Source organism: Ursus arctos, unplaced genomic scaffold (genome assembly GCF_023065955.2).
Source record: "Ursus arctos isolate Adak ecotype North America unplaced genomic scaffold, UrsArc2.0 scaffold_3, whole genome shotgun sequence".
Lineage (NCBI taxonomy): Eukaryota > Metazoa > Chordata > Mammalia > Carnivora > Ursidae > Ursus > Ursus arctos.
This window is the reverse complement of record NW_026622985.1, coordinates 8,900,322-8,920,471: the sequence shown is the minus strand read 5'-3', so window position 1 is coordinate 8,920,471 and position 20,150 is coordinate 8,900,322. Positions and strand designations below refer to the sequence as shown.

At 49.9% G+C, this 20,150-nt stretch overlaps 1 protein-coding gene across 1 annotated transcript in view; it reads left to right on the top strand.

Moving 5' to 3' along the window:
• ADCY1 (adenylate cyclase 1) overlaps positions 1-20,150 on the top strand; it is a 117,810-nt gene that overhangs the window by 90,251 nt on the left and 7,409 nt on the right. Inside the window, exons 15-19 of the mRNA XM_026502050.4 lie at positions 9,307-9,423; positions 10,001-10,147; positions 10,644-10,742; positions 16,874-16,988; positions 18,150-18,274. Of these exons, the coding sequence (XP_026357835.2) occupies positions 9,307-9,423; positions 10,001-10,147; positions 10,644-10,742; positions 16,874-16,988; positions 18,150-18,274 (603 nt within the window). The remainder of the gene's footprint in view (positions 1-9,306; positions 9,424-10,000; positions 10,148-10,643; positions 10,743-16,873; positions 16,989-18,149; positions 18,275-20,150) is intronic.

The window sequence follows — 20,150 nt, the reverse complement described above, 5'->3', positions numbered from 1 at the left end:
AAGAGATTTCTGTATGTTAATTTTGTTTCCTGCGACTTTACTGAATTTGTGTATCAGTTCTAGCGATTTTTTGGTGGAGTCTTTTGGGTTTTCTGCATAGAGTATCATGTTCTGTGCAAATAGTGGAAGTTTGACTTCTTCCTTGCTGATTTAATTTCTTTTTGTTGTCTGATTGCTGAAACTAGGACTTCCAGTACTGTGTTGAATAACAACGGTGAGAGTGGACATCCCGTCTTGTTCCTGACCATAGAGGAAAAGCTCTCAGGTTTTCCCCATTGAGGATGATAGTAGCTGTGGGTTTTTAATTATGATGTTGAGGTGTGTTCCCTCTAGCTCTACTTTGTTGAGAGTTTTTATCAAGAAAGGATGCTGTATTTTCTCAAGTGCTTTTTCTGCATCTGTTGAGAGGACAATATGGTTCTTGTCATTCCTTTTATTAATGCGGTGTATCACGTGGATTGATTTGTGAATATCGAGCGACCCTTGCAATCCAGGAATAAATCCCACTTGATCGTGGTGAATGATTCTTTTAATGTACTGTTGGATTGGATTTGCTAGTATCTTCTTGAGAATTTTTGCATCTACATTCGTCAGAGGCATTGGCCTATAGTTCTCCTTTTTAGTAGGGTCTTTGGTTTTGGACTCAAGGTAATGCTGGGTTCAAGGACGAGTTTGGAAGTTTTCCTTCCATTTCTATTTTTTGGAACAGTTTGAGAAGAATAGGTATTAACTCTTCTTTAAATGTTTGGTGGAATTCCCCTGAGAAGTCATCTGGCCATGGACTTTTATTTGTTGGGAGATTTTTGATTACTGATTCAATTTCTTTGCTGGTTATCAGTCTGTTCAAGTTTTCTATTTCTTCCTGTATGAATTTTGGTAGGTTATATGTCTCTAGGATTTTATCCATTTCTTCCAGGTTGCCCAATTTATTGGCATATAATTTTTCATAATATTCTCATAATTCTTTGTATTTCTGTGGTGTTGGTTATTTCTCCTCTCTTATTTGTGATTTTATTTATTTGGGTCTTTTCTCTTTTCTTTTTGATAAGTTTGGCTAGGAGTTTATCAATTTTATTAATTCTTTCAAAGAACCAGCTCCTGGTTTCATTGATCTGTTCTACTGGTTTTTTATTTTGGTTGTTTGTGTCTATATCATTTATTTCTGCTCTAATCTTTATTATTTCCCTTCTACTGCTGGTGTCAGGCTTTATTTGCTGTTCCTTCTCTGGCTCCTTTACGTGTAAGGTTAGGTTGTGTATTTGAGATTTTTCTTGCTTCCTGAGATTGGCCTGTATTGCAATATACTTCCCTCTTTAGGACTATCTCTGCTGCATCTCAAAGATTTTGGACTGTTGTGTTTTCATTTTCATTTGTTTCCATATATTCTCAATTTGTTCTTTAATTTCCTGGGTAATCCATTCATTCTTTTTTTAAAAAGATTTTATTTATTTTAGAGAGAGAGAGAGAGCACGTGTGTGCACAAGCCTGGGGGGAGGGGCAGAGGGAGAGTCACATTCCCTGCTGAGCAGGGAACCTGATGCGGGGCTCGATCCCAGGACACTGGATCATGACCTGAGCCGAAGGCAGACACTTAACCAGCTGAGTCACTCAGATGCACCCCCCATTCATTCTTCAGTAGGATGTTCTTTAACCTCCATGTGTTTGCGGCCTTTCCAATTTTTTTCTTGTGGTTGACTTCAAGTTTCATAGTATTGTGGTTGGAAAATACTCATGGTATGATCTCAATCTTTTTGTACTTGTTGTGGCCTGATTTGTGATGTGATCTCTTCTGGAGAATGTCCCATGCATACTCGAAAAGAATGTGTATTCTGTTGCTTTAGGATGGAATGTTCTGAATATATCTGTTAAGGCCATCTGGTCTGGGGTGTCATTCAAAGCCATTGTTTCCTTTTTGATTTTCTGCTTAGATGATCTGTCCATTGCTGCGAGTGGAATGTTAAAGGCCCCTACTATTTTTGAATTCTTTTATGTTTGTTATTAATTGATTTATATATTTGGGTGCACCCAAGTTGGGAGCCTAAGTATTTACAATTGTAGATATTCATGACGGATAGGCCCCTTTGTAATGATCTATTGCCCTTCTTCATCTCCTGTTACAGTCTTTGGTATAAAGTCTAGTTTGTCTGATACAAGTATGGCTACTCTAGCTTTCTTTTGATGTCCACTGGTTCTCCAACCCCTCATTTTCAATCTGCAGGTGTCTTTAGGCCCAAATGAATCTCTTGTAGACAGCATATTGATGGGTCTTATTTTTTTATCCATTCTGATATCCCATGTCTTTTAATTGGAGCAGTTAGTCCATTTCATTCAGAGTAATTATTGATAGATATGAGTTTAGTGCCATTGTATTACCTGTAAAGTCTTGTTTCCAGAGATTTTTCTCTGTTCCTTTTGAGTCTTTGTTGCTTTTGGTCTTTCTTTCCCACTCAGAGTCCCTTTTAATATTTCTTGCCCAGTGGGTTTAGTGGTCATGAACTCCTTTAGTTTTTGTTTGTCTGGGAAACTCTTTATCTCTCCTTCTACTCTGAATGACAGCCTTGCTGGATAGAGTATTCTTGGCTGTAGATTTTTCCCATTGAGCACGTTGACTATATCATGCCACTGTCTCCTGGCCTGACGACTTTCTGGGTACAGATCTGCTGTGAATCTGATTTGTCTTCCCTTGTAGGTTAGGGACTTCTTTTCTCTTGCTGCTTTTATGATTTTTTTCTTTACTTCTATATTTTGCAAATTTAACTACAATATGTCTTGGTGTTGGCCTGCTTTTGTTGATTTTGATGGGAGTTCTCTGTGCCTCCTGGATTTGCATGTCTGTTTCTTTCCCCAGGTTAGAGAAGTTCTCAGCTATAATTTCCTCAGATAAACCTTCTGTCCCCTTTTCCCCTCTCTTCTTCTGGGATTCCCATGATACGAATGTTATTACATTTTACAGAGTCACTGAGTTCCCTAAGTCTACATTCGTGATCTGATAGTTTTCTTTCCCTCTTTTCAGCTTCCTTATTCTCCATAATTCTATCTTCTGTATCACTTATTTGTTCCTGTACTTTTTCCGTCCTTGTAGTCATTACATCCAGTACATTTTGAATCTCAGTTATAGCATTTTTTATTTTGGCCTGACTAGTTTTTAGGTCTTTTATCTCTGCAGTAAGAGAGTCCCTGGTGTCTTCTATGTTTTTCTGAAGCCCAGCTAGTATCTTTATGATTGTTCCTTTAAATTCGGGATCAGGTATATTACTTGTATCTGTTTCAATTAGGCTCCTGGCCGCGATCTTTCCTTTTTGTTTCATTTGGGATGGATTCCTCTGTCTTGGCATTTTGTCTAGGTGTCTGTCTTCTTCTGTGTGTTAGGAAAGCCTGGGACATTTCCTCTTCCTTAGAGTAGTGGCTTTATGAAGAAGAGATCATTTACTGTCCAGGGCCTGGCGCTTCTGGAAGTGTCTCCTGTGTGTGCTGCATGCGCTGTGCTGTGGTGTTTTGGCTGCTCTATCCTTCAGGCCAGTCATCCGCAGAGGCTCTCCTTGCCTGCAGTGGGCAGTGTTTGGACCTTGTCCAGTGTGTGGTGAGTTTAACTAGGTGTGCTTTGTTCTGCTTGTTCAAAGAGACTAGACCCTGTTCCCACTAGAGCTGAAGCTTTGCAGCACTCCGTGGTTGGTGAACGTGGAGTGTGCAGGGGGTTGTGATAATCTTCTGGGGGAACGACTGCTCTGGTTCTCAGGCCCACTTGCCCAAGAAAAGCAGCACCTGCAGAGCTTGGTTTGGGCTGTCACTGCTGGGCTGTACTGCTTACTGAAGTTGGTTTATGCTGAGGGCCGGGGGAGAGAAATGACGCCTGTTGTCTCTTTTGTCCCTGGAGAGGCAATGCCACCTCTCCCAGATGAGCTGTAAGAAGGGGGAGTCATCTCTCCCTGTGTGTCCCAGGGAATCCTCAGATTGCGCCATCTGCCCTGGGGCTCTCCACCCTCCTTCTCCACCGGAGCCCTGCAGTGCCCACCAGGCTCCACACTGGCCACACTGGACCTTAGAACTCCAGTCTTTGAACCCCACTAGTTGCAAAATCTCACAAAAATCAGCCTCTCCTGTGTTCCCAGCCAATGGCTTTGGGGAATTGTTCTCTTTGCTCATAACCCTTCGTGCCCTTCTCTCTCGCCTGTCTCTGTGACCAGGGCTCCTTCCCCTCTGCAGCACCCCCAGTCCATTTCTCCCCCAAACCACATCTCCCCACCTACCTTCCCCGATGTGGCCTCTTCTCTCCCTGTCGTTGTGCAGTTTGTTCTGTCAGTCTTAGATCGATTTCTTGGGTGTTCAGAAGGATTTGATATTTATGTAGCTGTGTTCGAGGGATGAGATGAGCAGAGGGTCCTCCTACTACCCCAGAACCTTAGCTCTGCCCCAGGTGTATTATTTCAGTAGGCACTTACCGCCGTCTGTCTTCAGCTGAAGTTACTCTACCTTGCAACTGCATACATGTTTCTCCCACTCTAGGTTTTTGGCATCGACATCATAGATTTTATTTGTACATCTATTATAAACTCCAAAATATGTTTTTCCATCATAAACACTTAACTATGTTTTGAAGATATGAGAAGTATATAAGTCATATATATATGACAAATATATATAGATATATATTTGAGAAGAATATATATATATATATATATATATATATATATATATATATATATATATATATAATATATCAACATAGTTGTGATTTCTGGTGCTTTTCATTCTTCGGTGAAGATCCAGGTTTCCATCTGGTATCTGCCTTTTTCCTGAATGACCGCCTGTAACATTTCTTGCAGGTCTGTTGGCAGTTCGTTCTTTCAACTCTTGTGTGTCTGAAAAGGTCTTTATTTTGCCTTCCTGATCGAAAGACACGTGTGCTGGGGATAGGACTGTAGTTCGACGATCCTTTTCCCTTTCACGCTTTAAAGACGGTCTCTGTCTCCTGTCTGGCGCTGCTTCCAGCGCTTCGTCGGCTGCCATCTTTCTGTGTGTAACGTTTCTTTGCATCTGGTGGCTTTTGAAGATCTCCCCTTTATCCCTGGTTTTAAGTGGCTTGATTGTGAGGTGCCCTGGTGTCATTTTTTGCTTGAGGTTTGTGGAGCGCCTTGGATCTGCGGGTTTATAGTTTCCATTAAATTTGGGGAACATTTCATCCCTTATTTCTTCTGATGTATTTCTGTCTGTCCCTCTTCTTCAGGGGCCCTGCCCGTGCATGCATTAGGCTCCTGGAAGGTGTCCCGCACCTCAGTCATGCTCCGTGCCTGCTCTGCTGCTCCCTTGCCTCAGTGCCCTGCATGTTTGATGCTTTTCACTGCTGTTCTCACGTTTCACATTTATCCTCGTTTCTGCTGCAGTACCCAGTCTTTCCTTAATTCCGCCTGTGCATTTCCCATCTCAGATTTTGTAGTTTTCATTTTTAGAACTTAGATTCGGGTCTCTTTCGTAGTCTCCTCTTTCTCTACTTACCATGTTTCTTCCAGCTTTTTGCATAAATCGCCTAACTCGGCCCACTGACTGTACGCCTGTAGATCGATGTCAACTGATCTGTTTCCCTCTTCATTCTGAGCTATACTTTTCTGCTTCTCTGTATCTGCTAATTTTTAGTTAGATGTTAGGCATTGCGTATTTTAGTTTCTGGGTGCTGAGTATTCTCGTATGCCATAAATAGCATTTTGTTCCCTTTTTTGGGACCTAGATAAGTTCAGGTTGAGGGCCTGAATAGAACAAAAAGGCAAAAGAAGATTCCAGCCCCTCCTGGTGGACGGTTGAGCTGGACATTGGTCTTCTGCCCTCGGTTCCCCTGGTTCTCAGGCCTTTGGGCTTGGATAGGAATCACCACTGACCCTCCTGGGCACCCCGATTACAGAGAGCAGAGGGTGGGACTGCTCAGCCTCCATGATCTCGTGAGCCAAGTCCTGGTAATAAATCTCTTCTTGTGTCTGCACGTGTCCTGTTGGTTCTTTTCTCTGGAGGACCCTAGTGCAGCATCAGCAGCTCTGCTCGTGGTGAGTGTTCTGGAAATTAAGAAATGCAGTTTCCTACTATTTGAAGTATGAGCTGGCAGTGGCCATCTGCCTCCGGCCAGATGTCACCTCCAGGAGGAGACAGGGACATCACTTCCCAGCAGAGTGTGACTGGCTGTTCATTCTGAGTGAGCATGTCCTTGATTCCAGGCACTGGGAAGGCTGTGCTGGTCTGGTTGTTTGGGTAAAAAGTCTTTGCGGTGCTTCATGGGGGTCACGGTGACAGTCACTGCACATGCAGCCCACTGGTCATCTGTGTCAGCAAATCCGGGTCTTGTCAGGTTATGCTGTTTTGTTTTGTTCTGCTTGTGGAGAGACCGTGCCCCCAGCCCACGAGCCCTTCTCGGGTGCCACGTACCTGTCTGTAGGTGCACCCCGGGAAAAGTAATTTCTGAGATGTCAGCTCCTACATTCTGTCCCTTAATGTCCCAGGTTGGATTTTGACGTACGAGAAGGGAAATGCCTTTTTTTTTTTAAAGATTTTATTTATTTATTCGACAGAGATAGAGACAGCCAGCGAGAGAGGGAACACAAGCAGGGGGAGTGGGAGAGGAAGAAGCAGGCTCATAGCGGAGGAGCCTGATGTGGGGCTCGATCCCATAACGCTGGGATCACGCCCTGAGCCGAAGGCAGACGCTTAACCGCTGTGCCACCCAGGCGCCCCGGGAAATGCCTTTTGAAACAAGCTCCACTGCGGAGGGAATCGCTTAAAAATGGGGTGTTGGTCATGTCTCTCATGTGCGGACAGGAATAGTGTATGTCACCTACACCAGATCTTTCTCACCAATACTCGGGTTTCCTGGCTGGTAGGAAAATCTCACAAAAAGAGAATTCAGTAGGTTTTCATCTTATTTGTTAAAAATACAATAATGCTTCTTCTGCTTAATTTGTAAGATGGACATTTATTTGTCACATGTACCATAAACCTTTGCATTGGTGGATGGATTAAAAAGCAGAATGATTTTTTGCTATTCCGCTGGACTATGAATGTCAGTGAATGCTAAGTCAGTCGAAAAGAAACTGAACTTAGAACCAAAGCTTTTGCTCACAAAGTGATAAACCAAGATTCTTTATTATACAAAGTCAAGTGCACTCACTCACGGTGCTTTCTTTGAAGTACCCTTAACACTAATGATATTTAGGGGAGAGCAAAAATTTTAATGCCATTAACAAATAAAACCACTCCCGTAGAAATATTGACTTCCTCTTTATCTTATCTTGCAAAAAACTTTCTTTTGTGTCTGTCCATGCACGTGCGTTGAAAGGTAATGAATTGCACGTGTCCTCGGAGAGGTTCCCAGCTTCCTTCTGATGCCTCCCTTTCTCCCAAGGCCACAGCCTCCCTCTTGCAAAGGCCGCCTTGCCTCATCTCCACCAGTCTTGTAGCTCCTGGGCTCCTTCTCCCGTGCCCCTCGCTGCCTGACTGCGTGCTGTGAGGAGGAGGACGAAGCCCATTCTCTGGCCAGGCTCCTTGATAACTCATGGCCCTGTGGCCCGTCCATGGTCGTTTCCCCTGCACAGCGCCCAGGGAGGCCCAGGGCTGCTGGCCGTCTCCTGTGCTCCCGGCATCCTCGTCCTTGTGCCTGGCTTCTGCAGCTCTGCCTCTGGGAGTCACCCCTTCTCACTTTATTTATTTTAAAGATTTTATTTATTTATTTGACAGAGAGAGACAGCGAGAGAGAGAACACAACAAGGCGAGTGTGAGAGGGAGAAGCAGGCTTCCCGCCGAGCAGGGAGCCCGATGTGGGGCTCGATTCCAGGACCCTGGGATCACGACCCGAGCCGAAGGCAGATGCTTAATAGCTGAGCCACCCAGGTGCCCCGACCCCTTCTCACTTTAACTGGTGCAGGTTGTACTGAATTGACAGGAGCGGACAATTCCAGGCTTAGTGAGTAGCACACGCTGTCCTAACCCTCGATAAGTGAGAATGGGACCCTGAAATTGGGGATTTTCCATCCACTTCCGTCCAGATAAGGATCCTGAAGCAGGACTGGACTGGGGAGCGGTGTCTTCAAGCCCTAGCTTTGATGGCCAGGCTGCAGGCTGCCAACAGGCATCCTTGTGCCACTGTCACCACCACCAGAGGCCAGTGTCCGTAAGGCTGATCCAGCCCTAGAAATGTTCCCCAAACTGCTCCTTTCACAGGTCGGGCTGGTGCCAGGTTTGGAGCTAGGATGAGTGACCAATGGCCATCTGGTGGCTTCGGTGTCTAAGGGCTGGTGTGGCTGATGCAGGGTGCGGGGACATTGGTGCTGGTATCATTAGTCTGTGCAAGTCCCTGTGGCTCAGAGGTCCTCCACCTGCCCAGCAGCATACCCTGGGAGGGCCCCCTTGGCCCGCACCCCCTGCTCCGGGGAGTCTGGACTCGGCTGAGCCCCGTTGGTGCTGTATCTGTCCCCAAACCCAGGTCCTTGTAGGTCTCCCTATCTCAGTGCCCAGGATGTGAATGCTGCTGGAGGTGGGGAGATTCTAGAGGAAATGGGGTCGGCTGCCTGGCTTTGCGTGTTCCACGTGACTGACACAGGGGGCAGGTGCACATGAATGTTCTGGGGACAGAATATCAGAAGCTGCCTGGGGACCAGTGTTACCTGGGAGCAGGCTCGTGTGTCAGCTGCTACGGGTGTCTGGGTCCCAGAATGTGGGGGGAGCGTACCCTGGAAGTGGGGTAAACCCCCCACTGTCTGTCCTTTGAAATTTCCAGCTGATCAGGGCAGGGACTTACCCAGAAATCCGTGGCGCCTCTGGACCCCCGTGGTGCAGCGGCTCTGCCTGGGAGGGGGGGGCAGAGGTGGAGACTCTCCTGTGTAGACTATAGATCGGCACCCTGGGAGTCTCGTTCGGATGATTGGAAAGAGCCGGATGTTGTAGGAAGGGTGATTCATGGCATCTGTGAACAGCGGTGAGGCAGATGTCATTTAGAGCCATCGGGACAGGTGCGTTGTGGGCAGGTGGGGGCTTATCGCCAAAGAGCAGATAGGGGTCGGCCGGCCCACAGAAAATCACGTAGGGGAAGAAGGCAGTGCAGGGGTCACCCGGGAGTGAGGGGCTCAGGAGCCCCATCAGAGGTCCAGCGTGGGGGTCTGGCTGGACTCCTGGGTCTGCCGAGACCCGTGATGCCGAGGCACTCAGACGCCCACACGGGGCCTGGCTGGGAGGGGTTGAGGGTCCTGGTCGGCCTGGTCTGGGGGAGTCTGCCACAGGGGGTGCTGAGTGAGGGGAAGAGGCCGAGTGGGTCACAGAGGGTCTGCCCCCCAGGCAGAGGAGGAGAGGGACGACATGGAGAGGGTGAAGCTGGACAACAAGAGGATTCTCTTCAACCTCCTGCCAGCCCACGTCGCCCAGCACTTCCTCATGTCCAACCCCCGGAACATGGTGAGTCTGCCATGCCAGGCGGCTCTGGCAGGGGTCACGGGTCTGCGGCTGGAGGTCCCACCCAGAGGGACCCTCCCATCATGTCTCTGCTTGAAATTGCAAAGCATGGCTATTTCTGAGCCCCGGATGCACCAAGGCTGAGTGGGGCCCTCTCTGTCCACCCCCCATCCCCCCGGGCAGCAGGAGGCTCCGGGGGCCAGGAAGTCCCCACTCTTGGTCCCGGGAGAGAGCAGAGCACCCATCAGCCCGCATGGAGGGAGAATGGGCTTCAGGAAACCCGTGTTTAGGGCAGCTGGGTGGGTCCGAGCTTCCTAATTGCAGTGGCCACGGAGGGAGGCTCTGGAACCACCCACAGAACAGGGCTCACGTGTGCCGACTCAGAAATAATGAGGCTTGGTCAGCGTTTTAGATCTTAAAGGCACAGGGCCCGCGGCTCAGCCTGACCGGCAAAGCCCAGAAGCTCCCAGGGCTTTGTGTTCATCGGGCTGGGCCCCCGGGGCATCCTTCCCTGCCACCCTCCTCTCCTGCCCACACGTGCTGCCCCCGGCACCGCGGCTGACCTCACCTTTGCCTCCAGGACCTGTACTACCAGTCCTACTCGCAGGTGGGCGTCATGTTCGCCTCCATCCCCAACTTTGATGACTTCTACATCGAGCTGGATGGCAACAACATGGGGGTGGAGTGTCTGCGCCTTCTGAATGAGATCATCGCTGACTTTGACGAGGTGAGGACCGCCCCTGAATGATGCCCTGTGGGGGCCCCCCGGCACACGGAACTGGGAAGAGGTGCACACATTCTGTCCCCTGGGGGGTCCAAACCGACCTGACCGTAGAGGAGGGGCCTTTGCCGCCCACAGGCACTGAGTTCTGCCAGCCAGTGCTGGCTCCTGTCCCCTACCCAGTAAACGCTGGCTTGGCTGGCGGCCTCACCTCCAAGACGGGCGGGCAGGAGCCTGGGGTCTGCACTACCTGTGCTCCCTGCCCCGGGGCGTCTCCTCCAGGGTGAGCCTGAGGTCGCTGCTGCAGGATGGGGTACTCTGCATGGTCCCTCCTGGGCTCCTCTTTGCTGGAGCCCCTCAGATCGGCCCAGACCTTGTCTGGTGGCCACAACAGAGGAGACACACTGCTTCCCAGAATAGGCTTGTCCGCCCTGGGGTTGCTCCCACAGTGGCTTCTCTCGGATGTTATGTAACGTTTAACAGTTTCGTGTTTTAAACAAAGCTCATGGACAAAGACTTCTACAAGGACCTGGAGAAGATCAAGACCATCGGGAGCACCTATATGGCTGCGGTGGGACTAGCACCCACGACCGGGACCAAGGTGAGTGCTGTCTGGGGCTTTGCTGCTCAGGGGCTGGGTCTCAGCTCTGTCCCAAACTTCTCAGGGACTCTGGGCAGGTTCCCTGCTCTGAGCCCCAGTCTGCCCTAACATTGGGTCAGGCCAGTGTCCTGTGGGCTGTCCATTCAATGGCTAGCTCTCTCCAGGTAGTTGCCCGTGGAAAGTCAGCACTGAGGCCAGTCACGGGGGCTTCTTCCAGCCCTGCCCTGCCCTGCCCCACTGATCCCCTCCCCACTGGCCCTGCCTCTTTCTCACTGGCCCTGCCCCCTCCCCACCAGCTGCACCCCGCTCCTGCCAGCCCAGCACCGTAGAGTGTTCCCCTTTCCCAAGGCAGAATCGTGAATAAAGTCCTCAGGTTCCTCCTAAAAAAAAAAGGCAAGAGAAGAAAGGAAGATGTAAAAAAAGAAAATGCAATGAATGGAAAACAGTTACAAATATGAGAGATACCAATTCAACATATCAATAATCACTCTAAATGTGAATATAAATATGCCAAATAAAAGAGACTGACAATGACCAAAACACAAGACCAAACTAGGTTTGCCGCAGAAAAACACTTCAAATATAAAGACACAGATACCTTAAAAACAAACGGTGTAGAAGGAGTACCGTTCTAGCACTAATAAAACAAAATTTAGGTAGCAATCTTAAGACAAAGCAAACTTCAGGGGCGCCTGGGTGGCACAGCGGTTAAGCGTCTGCCTTCGGCTCAGGGCGTGATCCCAGCGTTATGGGATCGAGCCCCACATCAGGCTCCTCCGCTACGAGCCTGCTTCTTCCTCTCCCACTCCCCCTGCTTGTGTTCCCTCTCTCGCTGGCTGTCTCTATCTCTGTCGAATAAATAAATAAAATCTTTAAAAAAAAAAAAAAGACAAAGCAAACTTCAGATCAAGGAAAATTATCAGACACATAAAGAGGGAGACTGCAAAATGATAAAGGAGTCAATTCTCCAGGAAGACATAACAGTCTTTAACATGTATGCACCTAACAACAGTGGGTCAAAATATGCAAGGCAAAACACAGATAGAACCATGAGGAGAAATAGGTGAACCCACTATTAAAGTTGGAGACTTCAACACCCTTCTCAGTGATTGACAGATCCAGGTGGCTGTGCATCTGCAAAGATGGTTGAAGTGAACACCATCATCCAGCACCTGGATAAAATCGGCACCTGCAGACAACTTCATGCAGCAACAGCGGAACACGCATTCTTCTGCAGCTCATGGGGAACATTTGCCAAGATAGAGCACATTCTGGGCTGCAAAACACACCTTAACAAGTTTAAAACCATTGAAGTCATATAAAGTATGTTCTCAGACCAGAATGGAATTAAACTAGAAATCGATTGATGGGGAGATAATTGGAAACTTCCAAAATATTTGGAGATTAAGCAACACTTGTCTAAATGACAGGAGTCAAGGAAGAAATCTCAGAAGTTTAAACATGTTTTGAACTAAATAAAAATGAAAATACAGTTTATCAGGTCTGGGGGATGCAGCAAAAGCATCCCTTCGAGGGAAATTTATATCACGGAAGTCCTATATTAGAAAAGAAGAGCAATCCAAAATCAATGATCTATGCTCCCACTTTAGGAAACTATAGAAAGAACAACATAAATCTCTGGAAAGCATAGGGAGAAAAAAATCAGAGCACAAATCTATGAAATTGAAAACAGGTCAGCACTAAAGAAAATCAATGATGGGTGCCGGGTGACTCAGTTAAGCGTTCAACTCCTGATTTTGGCTCAGGTCATGATCTCAGGGTTGTGAGATAGAGCCCAGCGTTGGGCTCCGTGCTTAGCATGGAGACTGCTAGAGATTCTCTGTCTCTCTCTTTCTGCCCCTCCCCTTGCTCATGCTATAAATAAATAAATAAATAAATAAATAAATAAATAAAATATTTTAAAAAGAGAAAATCAATGAAACTAAAAGCTGGCTGTTTGAAAAAAATCAATAAAGTTGATAACCTTTAGCCATGCTGAGAAAAAAAGAAAATACAAGTTACTAATATTAGAAATGAAAGGCCACTTGTATTGAACCAAAGGGCAAAAAAGTATGTTATGAACAACTCTGTGCCCACAAATGTCATAATTTTGATCAAATGGACCAATTCCCTGAAAGCCACAATCTATGAAAACTCAAACAAGGGGAAATAAAAAATTTTAACTGGCCCATATCTATTAAAGACATTGAATCAATAATTAGTAACCTTCCAAAACAGGAGTGGACCCAGATGGGTTCACTGAACATTTAAGGAAGAAATTATACCAATTCTCTAAAATCTTTTCCAGAAAGTAGAAGTTTCTAACTCATTTCTTTCTACCTCATTCTATGAGTCCAGTATTATAATAATATGAAAACCAAATAAACTCCAAGGAAGGAAAATCACAGGCCAGTATTTCTCATCAGTAGAGAAAACTTTGTATAAGTCCTCAACAAATATTAGCAGTTTGAATCCAGCATTGTAGGAAAAGAACAATAGACCACAAAGAAGTTGGATTTAGATATCAAGATATCAAGGCTAGTGCAACATTTCAAAGTGAGTTCATGAAATTTACTATATCAACAGGATAAAGAAGAGAAATCATGTATGATCATGTCAATTACTTGATGCAGAACAATCATTTGACAACATCCAACACCCATTGGTGATTTAAAAAAAAATGTGAGCAAAGTGGCTGTACCAACTTGCATTCCCACCAACAGCTGTGGAAGGAGCCGAGATGCCCCTCAGCAGACGAATGGATAAAGATGTGGCCCATATATAGAATGGAATATTACTCTGCCATCAGAAAAGATGATTACCCAACATTTACATCAACTGGGATGGAACTGGAGGAGATTATGCTAAATGAAATAAGTCAAGCAGAGAAAGACAATTACCATATGGTGTCACTTATATGTGGAACATAAGGAATAGCATGGAGGGCATTAGGAGAAGGCAGGGAAGAGCGAAGGGGGGGAAATCAGAGGGGGAGGCGAACCATGAGAGACTATGGACTCTGGGAAACAAACTGAGGGCTTCAAAGGGGAGGCGGGGAGGGGATGGGTTAGCCCGGTGATGGGTAGTAAGGAGGACACGTATTGCATGGAGCACTGGGTGTTTTACGCAAACGATGAATCATGGAACACTGCATCAAAAACTAATGTATTGTATGGTGACTAACATAACATTAAAAAAAAAAAACTGTGAGCAAACTCTACAAATAAAACCTTGTCAACTACAAAAACCCTGTAGTTTTCCATCATATTTGATGAGAAAAAAAGCCTCCCCCTCAGATCAGGAGCGTGGCAAGAATGCCCCTTGTCATCACTCCTTTTTGACATTTGTACTGGAAGTCTTAGCTAGTGCAGTAAGACAAGAAAAGGAAATAAAAGTACACACACTGGGGAGGAAGAAATAAAACTGTCTCTGTTCATAGATGACATGATTATCTATGTAGAAAATAAAAAAGAATCCACAAAATGTCTATAATAAGTAACCATAGGAAGGTAGCGGGATACAGAATTAACAGGTCATTTCCCTACACTCCAGCAATAAGCAAGTGGAGTTTGAAATTAAAAACACAATGCCATTTATAGTAGCACCCCCCCCCCAAATTAAGTACTAGGTACACGTTTAACAAAATAACTACAACAGTATTTCTGTAAAGAAAACTCAAACTGTGATGCAAGAAATCAAAGAAGGTCCAACTAAGCAGGGAGGTAATGTTCCTCTGAGCGTAGGAAGACTCACGGTCAAGAGGTCAGTTGTCGTCAGTTGACCGAATTGATTTACACAATCCCACTCAAAAGTCCAACAGGTTATTCTGTGATGTTGACCAACGGATCCTAAGTTTACATGGAAGCAAAAGACCCAGAGTAAGTTAACACAGTACAGTAGAAACAGAATGGAATTGGAGGACTGACACTGCTGGCTTCAAGGTCAACTGGAAAGGGTGCCATGATCGACACAGTGCGACGCTGGGGAAGAACAAACAACTAGATCAATGGAATAGAATCGGGAGCCCAGACAGGAACCCTCATCAGTAGAGTCAACAGATCTTTGACGAAAGAGCAAATGGAGCAAAGGTAGCCTTCAACGAACAGGGCTGGGACACCGGCCCGTCTATCTATATATAGCTGGATGTTAACGCAAAACGTGTTAAATTAACTCATAATAGATCATGGACCTCAATGTAAAAGGCAGACGTATTAAACATCTAGAAGGTAGTATAAGAGGCGATCTAGGCGACCTTGGGTTTGGTGACGAGTTTTTATTTTTTTTTATTTTTTTTTAAAGATTTTATTTATTTATTGGGCAGAGATAGAGACAGCCAGCGAGAGAGGGAACACAGCAGGGGGAGTGGGTAGGAAGAAGCAGGCTCATAGCGGAGGAGCCTGATGTGGGGCTCGATCCCATAACGCCGGGATCATGCCCTGAGCCGAAGGCAGACGCTTAACCACTGTGCCACCCAGGCACCCCATGGTGATGAGTTTTTAGATACAACACCAAAAGCACGATCCACGGAAGAAAACATTGTTACCTTGGATGTAATTAAGAATTTAAAATTCTGTGTGGGAGATACTATAATGAAAAGACAATCCACAGACTGAGGGAAAATCTTTGCAAACCACTATCTGATAAAGGACTTGGATCTGGAATATACAAAGAACTCCTGGGGCGCCTGGGTGGCTCAGTCAGTTAAGTGTCCAACTCTTGATCTCAGCTCAGGTTTTGATCTGAGGGTTATGAGTTCAAGCCCCGCTTTGGGCTCCACGCTGAACGTGGAACCTACTTAAAAAAATAGAACTAAAATATACAAAGAACTCTCGAAACTCAACAATAAGAAAACAAACAACCTGATTAAAAAGTGGGCAAAAGATCTGAACAGACATCTCACTGAAGAAGGTACCCATGACGGGTACGCGTGGGGAGAGGCTTCGTATCACTTGTCATCAGGGAAATGTACATTAAGACAACGAGACACTGCTACCCACTGATCAGAACGGCCCAAATCCAGAACCCTGAGGACAGCCAACGCTGGTGAGGATGCGGAGAGATAGGAACACCCACCCATTGCTGGTGGGGGCGCAGAGCCATGCAGCCTCTCTGGAAGACAGTCTGGCCGTTTCTTCCCAAACGAACCATACTCTTACCCTACGATCCAGCGGTTACGCTCCTTGGCATTTACGCAAAGGAGCGGACCACTTATGTCCACAGAATATCTGACAGGGATGTTTACAGCAGCTGTATTCATAATTGCCAACGCTTGCAAGCAACCGCGATGTCCTTCGTTGGGTGAACGGATAACGCACTGTGGTCCATCCAGACAAGGAGATGTTACTCAGCGCTAAAAAGGAATGTGTGATCGCGCCACCGCAAGACGTGGAGGAAACTTGAACGTATATTACTGTAAGAAGCCAAGCTGAAAAGGCTGATGCTATAGGATTTCATTTAAGGAACATTCTAGGAGAGGCACAACTATGGACATGGTAGAAGGATCAGGGTTTGCCAGGGGGCTGGGGGAGGGGGATGAACACGTGGGCATCAGGCGGGGGGGATGGACAATGAAGCTGCTCTGTGTATGCTAAGTACAATTGTGGGCACACAAAATTCTGCATTTGTGAAAACCCACAGGATGTACACACAGTGAAGCCTAACGTAGACTGCGGACGTTAGTTAAGTCTTGTGGGTCACTGCGGGCGCTTCAGTGGTAAGGAGGGTCCTAATGCAGGAGGTGACCAGGAGGGGAACCGTGTGAGGGAGCGCGGCCAACAGGACTCTAACCAAAAGAGGAAAATTGACCGTTGCCAATGTTTTGCACGAGAGAGGCTGTGTGAGCAGCACAAAGTCATGGGAGCCACGGGCTCAGGAGACTGCCCGGCTTCCCTGTGCACCACGTGTCCCACACACCGCGGCTGCCCCCCGCCCCTGCCCGCAGGCAGGTCCAGCCCGCCGAGGGGCTGACACCAAGCCAGCACCCAGCCTGTAGGCGGTGGGCACTGTCATGCCTGTGGGGTCCGGTCCCTGATCCCCCCATGGGCACAACAGGGTGCCCCCTGAGCATCCCCGGCCCCCAACCTTGCCCCGACACCCCCCCAACGTGGTAACGCCCGTCTGCTCACGTGCAGGCAAAGAAGTGCATCTCCTCGCACCTCAGCACGCTGGCGGACTTTGCCATCGAGATGTTCGACGTCCTGGATGAAATCAACTACCAGTCTTACAACGACTTTGTGCTCCGTGTCGGTACGTGGCTGCGGGCGGCGGCACCCCACCCCCCACCAGTGTCCAGGCCCCAGGAGGGAGGGCCTGAGAATGCAGGGACCCTGCCTCTGAACGCCGGCCCCTGGGACCGAGGACCCAAAGGGGCGCCGTCCAGCTCTCGAAACACCTCTGAGTCCACACGTGGCTGGAGGAAAATGCCCCCAAGGGGTGGCTCTAGAATTCAGGCGTCTAGTGTTCAGAAAAGTATCTAAGAGCCGGGATGGCGGGATGGCGTGAGGGCAGCCGCGGGGGTCCGCCAGAGCCTGGGGCGGGGGGCGTGCTCTGAGGCTCCCCAGCCCAGCTCTGCCTGAGGCCTGTTGCCCACCCGGCCTGCGGGCCCGCGTTCCAGCTCTGTCCTCGGGCCAGAGCTCCACGATCCGTGTAGTGACGTGCTGGGAAACAGACACTGTTCCTGCCCCCCACCCCAGGGGACCGGGTTGGGTGCCAGCACAGGCCCTTCCACCCAGCAGGCCGGCTGTCTGGTCCACGCCCCAGCAGCCACGGGAGGAGCGGCCCCTCAGGCCCCTGTCAGGGTCCCCGGCTCTGCTCCAGGGCCATCCTGCTGCCGGGCCTGAGGCACTGAAGAGGCCAGTGGCTGAGACATCATTGGCACCCCTGTCCTCTGTGCGTGGGTACAGAACGGGGACAGGTGACATGGCATCAGCAGGACCAGGAAGCCCCGTTAGGGGATGGCCACGGGGTGATTGGCGCTCTCAGGCAAGTTGGCCCTGAGCCACACACGTGAAGAGAAGGGGGCCTCTGCTCCCCACTTCAGAGCATCCCGAAAGACTGAACCATTTTGGGCCCCACACCCTGCAGGGTTGCAGCCAGGGAAACCGTCAGGAGCGACTGTCACTCTTGGAAAGTGTGCGGGGGACACACTGCCATCCTACAGCCTGAAAGGCCAGGCTTCCCAGCAGCCGGGTGGCGCGGGATCGCTGTTCCAGGAAACGGAACTCTCTCCATGCCTGGGGGTCCATGTGTGAGCAGACACTGGGGGTCCCCTCTTCCCAACGTAGTGGGTCCCTGCTTCAGGAAGGGGCTCTGGGCTAAGTGACCCCAGGAATCCATGACCCCGAGAGGGGCAGCTCCTTCTCTCGGAAGCCTTGCCGGTGCTAATGGCACTCCGTGGCTGTCTTGCAGGCATCAACGTTGGCCCCGTGGTGGCCGGGGTGATCGGGGCTCGAAGGCCGCAGTACGACATCTGGGGAAACACGGTCAATGTGGCCAGTAGGATGGACAGCACGGGTGTCCAGGGCAGAATCCAGGTCAGTTCACTAGAGGTGCCCGAGGCACAGGTGCCGTCCTGTAGGCGCGAGCCCGGTGCAAGAGGCCAGGGGCCAGCCGGGCCTCCCTTCCCTGCCTGCCTCTTCTGGGCAGGGACATGAGGCTGCCCAGCACAGCGTGTCTGTGGCCTGCAGGGCAGGACCCGAGACCGGGGTGGTTTGGTTTGGTTTGTCCTGTGGCCTTGGGCGTTGGCTCCCATGTGGCCATGTGCAGAGGTGGGGCACGGTGAGTGCTGGGATCCCAGGGGGCCCGTCCGGCACCCCAGACCCTGCCCACCTGCCCTGCTGCCTTAGGCGGAGGGGCTTCCTTGGGTTCTGCTCACCCTGGAGCAGCGCCCCAAAGGTTCCGGGACACTGGCTGCTCTTCCCAGGCGTGCACAGGTGTGGCCGTCTCTTGGGACCTCCCTTCCAACCATGTGAACCCAGGTCTGCTGGGCGCATACTGCAGCCCCCAGGGGCCTCGAGGGAGGAGGAGCCTGTCCCCCAGTGTGGCGGCGGCTGGTCTCTGGGCACCCACGGGGCTGGACAGGGAATGCAGGGCCCTCTGTGAGCGGCACCAGGTCCAGCGCTGGCCTCTCCCTCTGCCCTGATGCCCGACAAGGTCCTCCAAGACCCGCGTGTACCCGGGTGCAGGCCACCAGCTCTCCCGCAGCCGCATGTTCAGTCCCCCGCCCAGCCTCTGGTAGGCCCTGGGATTCCTCAGTTTAACCGTCCGGCGGCTGTGCTCAGAGTGGAGACATGTGCAATCCTTCCTTCAAATTTCCTGTATTGTCGTGAAACACACACAACGTTTACCATCTTCACTGAGCGTAAGCGTGGGGCTCGGAGGCGCTGAGTGCATCTACGTAGTCACGCCGCCATCCCACAGCCCGTCCCAGGACACCGCACCTCCCCGGGCTGGGTCACCCCCGGGGGGACCTTGGCGAAGCCCCATCCACTCTCCGGCCGTCCACTGTCCCATGCTCACTTGAAAGTTCGAAGTTTCCACCATCAGGTTGCAGTGAGCCCCTCCCCTGCTCAGCACCAGGCCTGTCCCCTGCGGCCCCCGGTGGCCGTTCTCCGTGATGTGGCCACCGCTCGCGGCCTGGTCTCCCCTGGCTGCTGGGCTTCCAGCGATGTGCCTCCCCTTTCCCTCCCAGGTCTTCCGTCCTCCTGCCGCACTGCAGGGACCCCCTTCCACGGCCCCCGCCCCTGTGCCTGTGTGCGGGTCCCCAAACGGAGCGAAGATCCACAGGGGTACTTTGGATGAGTGCAGCCCTGTGTGCCCCCGTTCTGGCCCAGGTGCCCACCTCACAGGGTACCGGGGCTCCGACAAGCCCTGGGACCCCCCCGGGCGGCTGCTCTGCATGCTGGGGTGGGTCTCCGAGCCCCACACTGCCAATCCCCGCATGTCTGTGTCTGGGCTCCCCGAGGCACAGAGCACTCGGCTGTCCCAGGAATGCCCCCTTCCCCCAGAGGACCTGTGACAGGGGAGTCTGTGCAGACGTGGCCCCTTTCCCCTGCATCAGGCTCGGTGTTGGCATCCAGGGGGTGTGCGCGGGGGCGGGACCGTTGTCAGCGTGGGTAAGACGCGGTCGGACCATCGGGGCCGCCGGTGCTGCCTTCACCCACCTGCCGAAGGCACTGCTCCTGCCGGCGGCCTCGTGTGTTGAGGAGCACACCCCACCGTTGCTCCTTTTAATGAGTCCTTCCTCTGCTGGGCCCAAATTAGACATCTGGTTCTTTCCTGGAAGAAGTGTGCGAGGGACTCCGATGTTAGCGAGCTGGCTTTGCTGTCCTGCTTCGCCCTGTCCAGGCCTCTGGCTGGTGCCTGGGGCACCCCGGGGTTCCCACCCTGGCCTGGCGCTGCGTCTCTGTG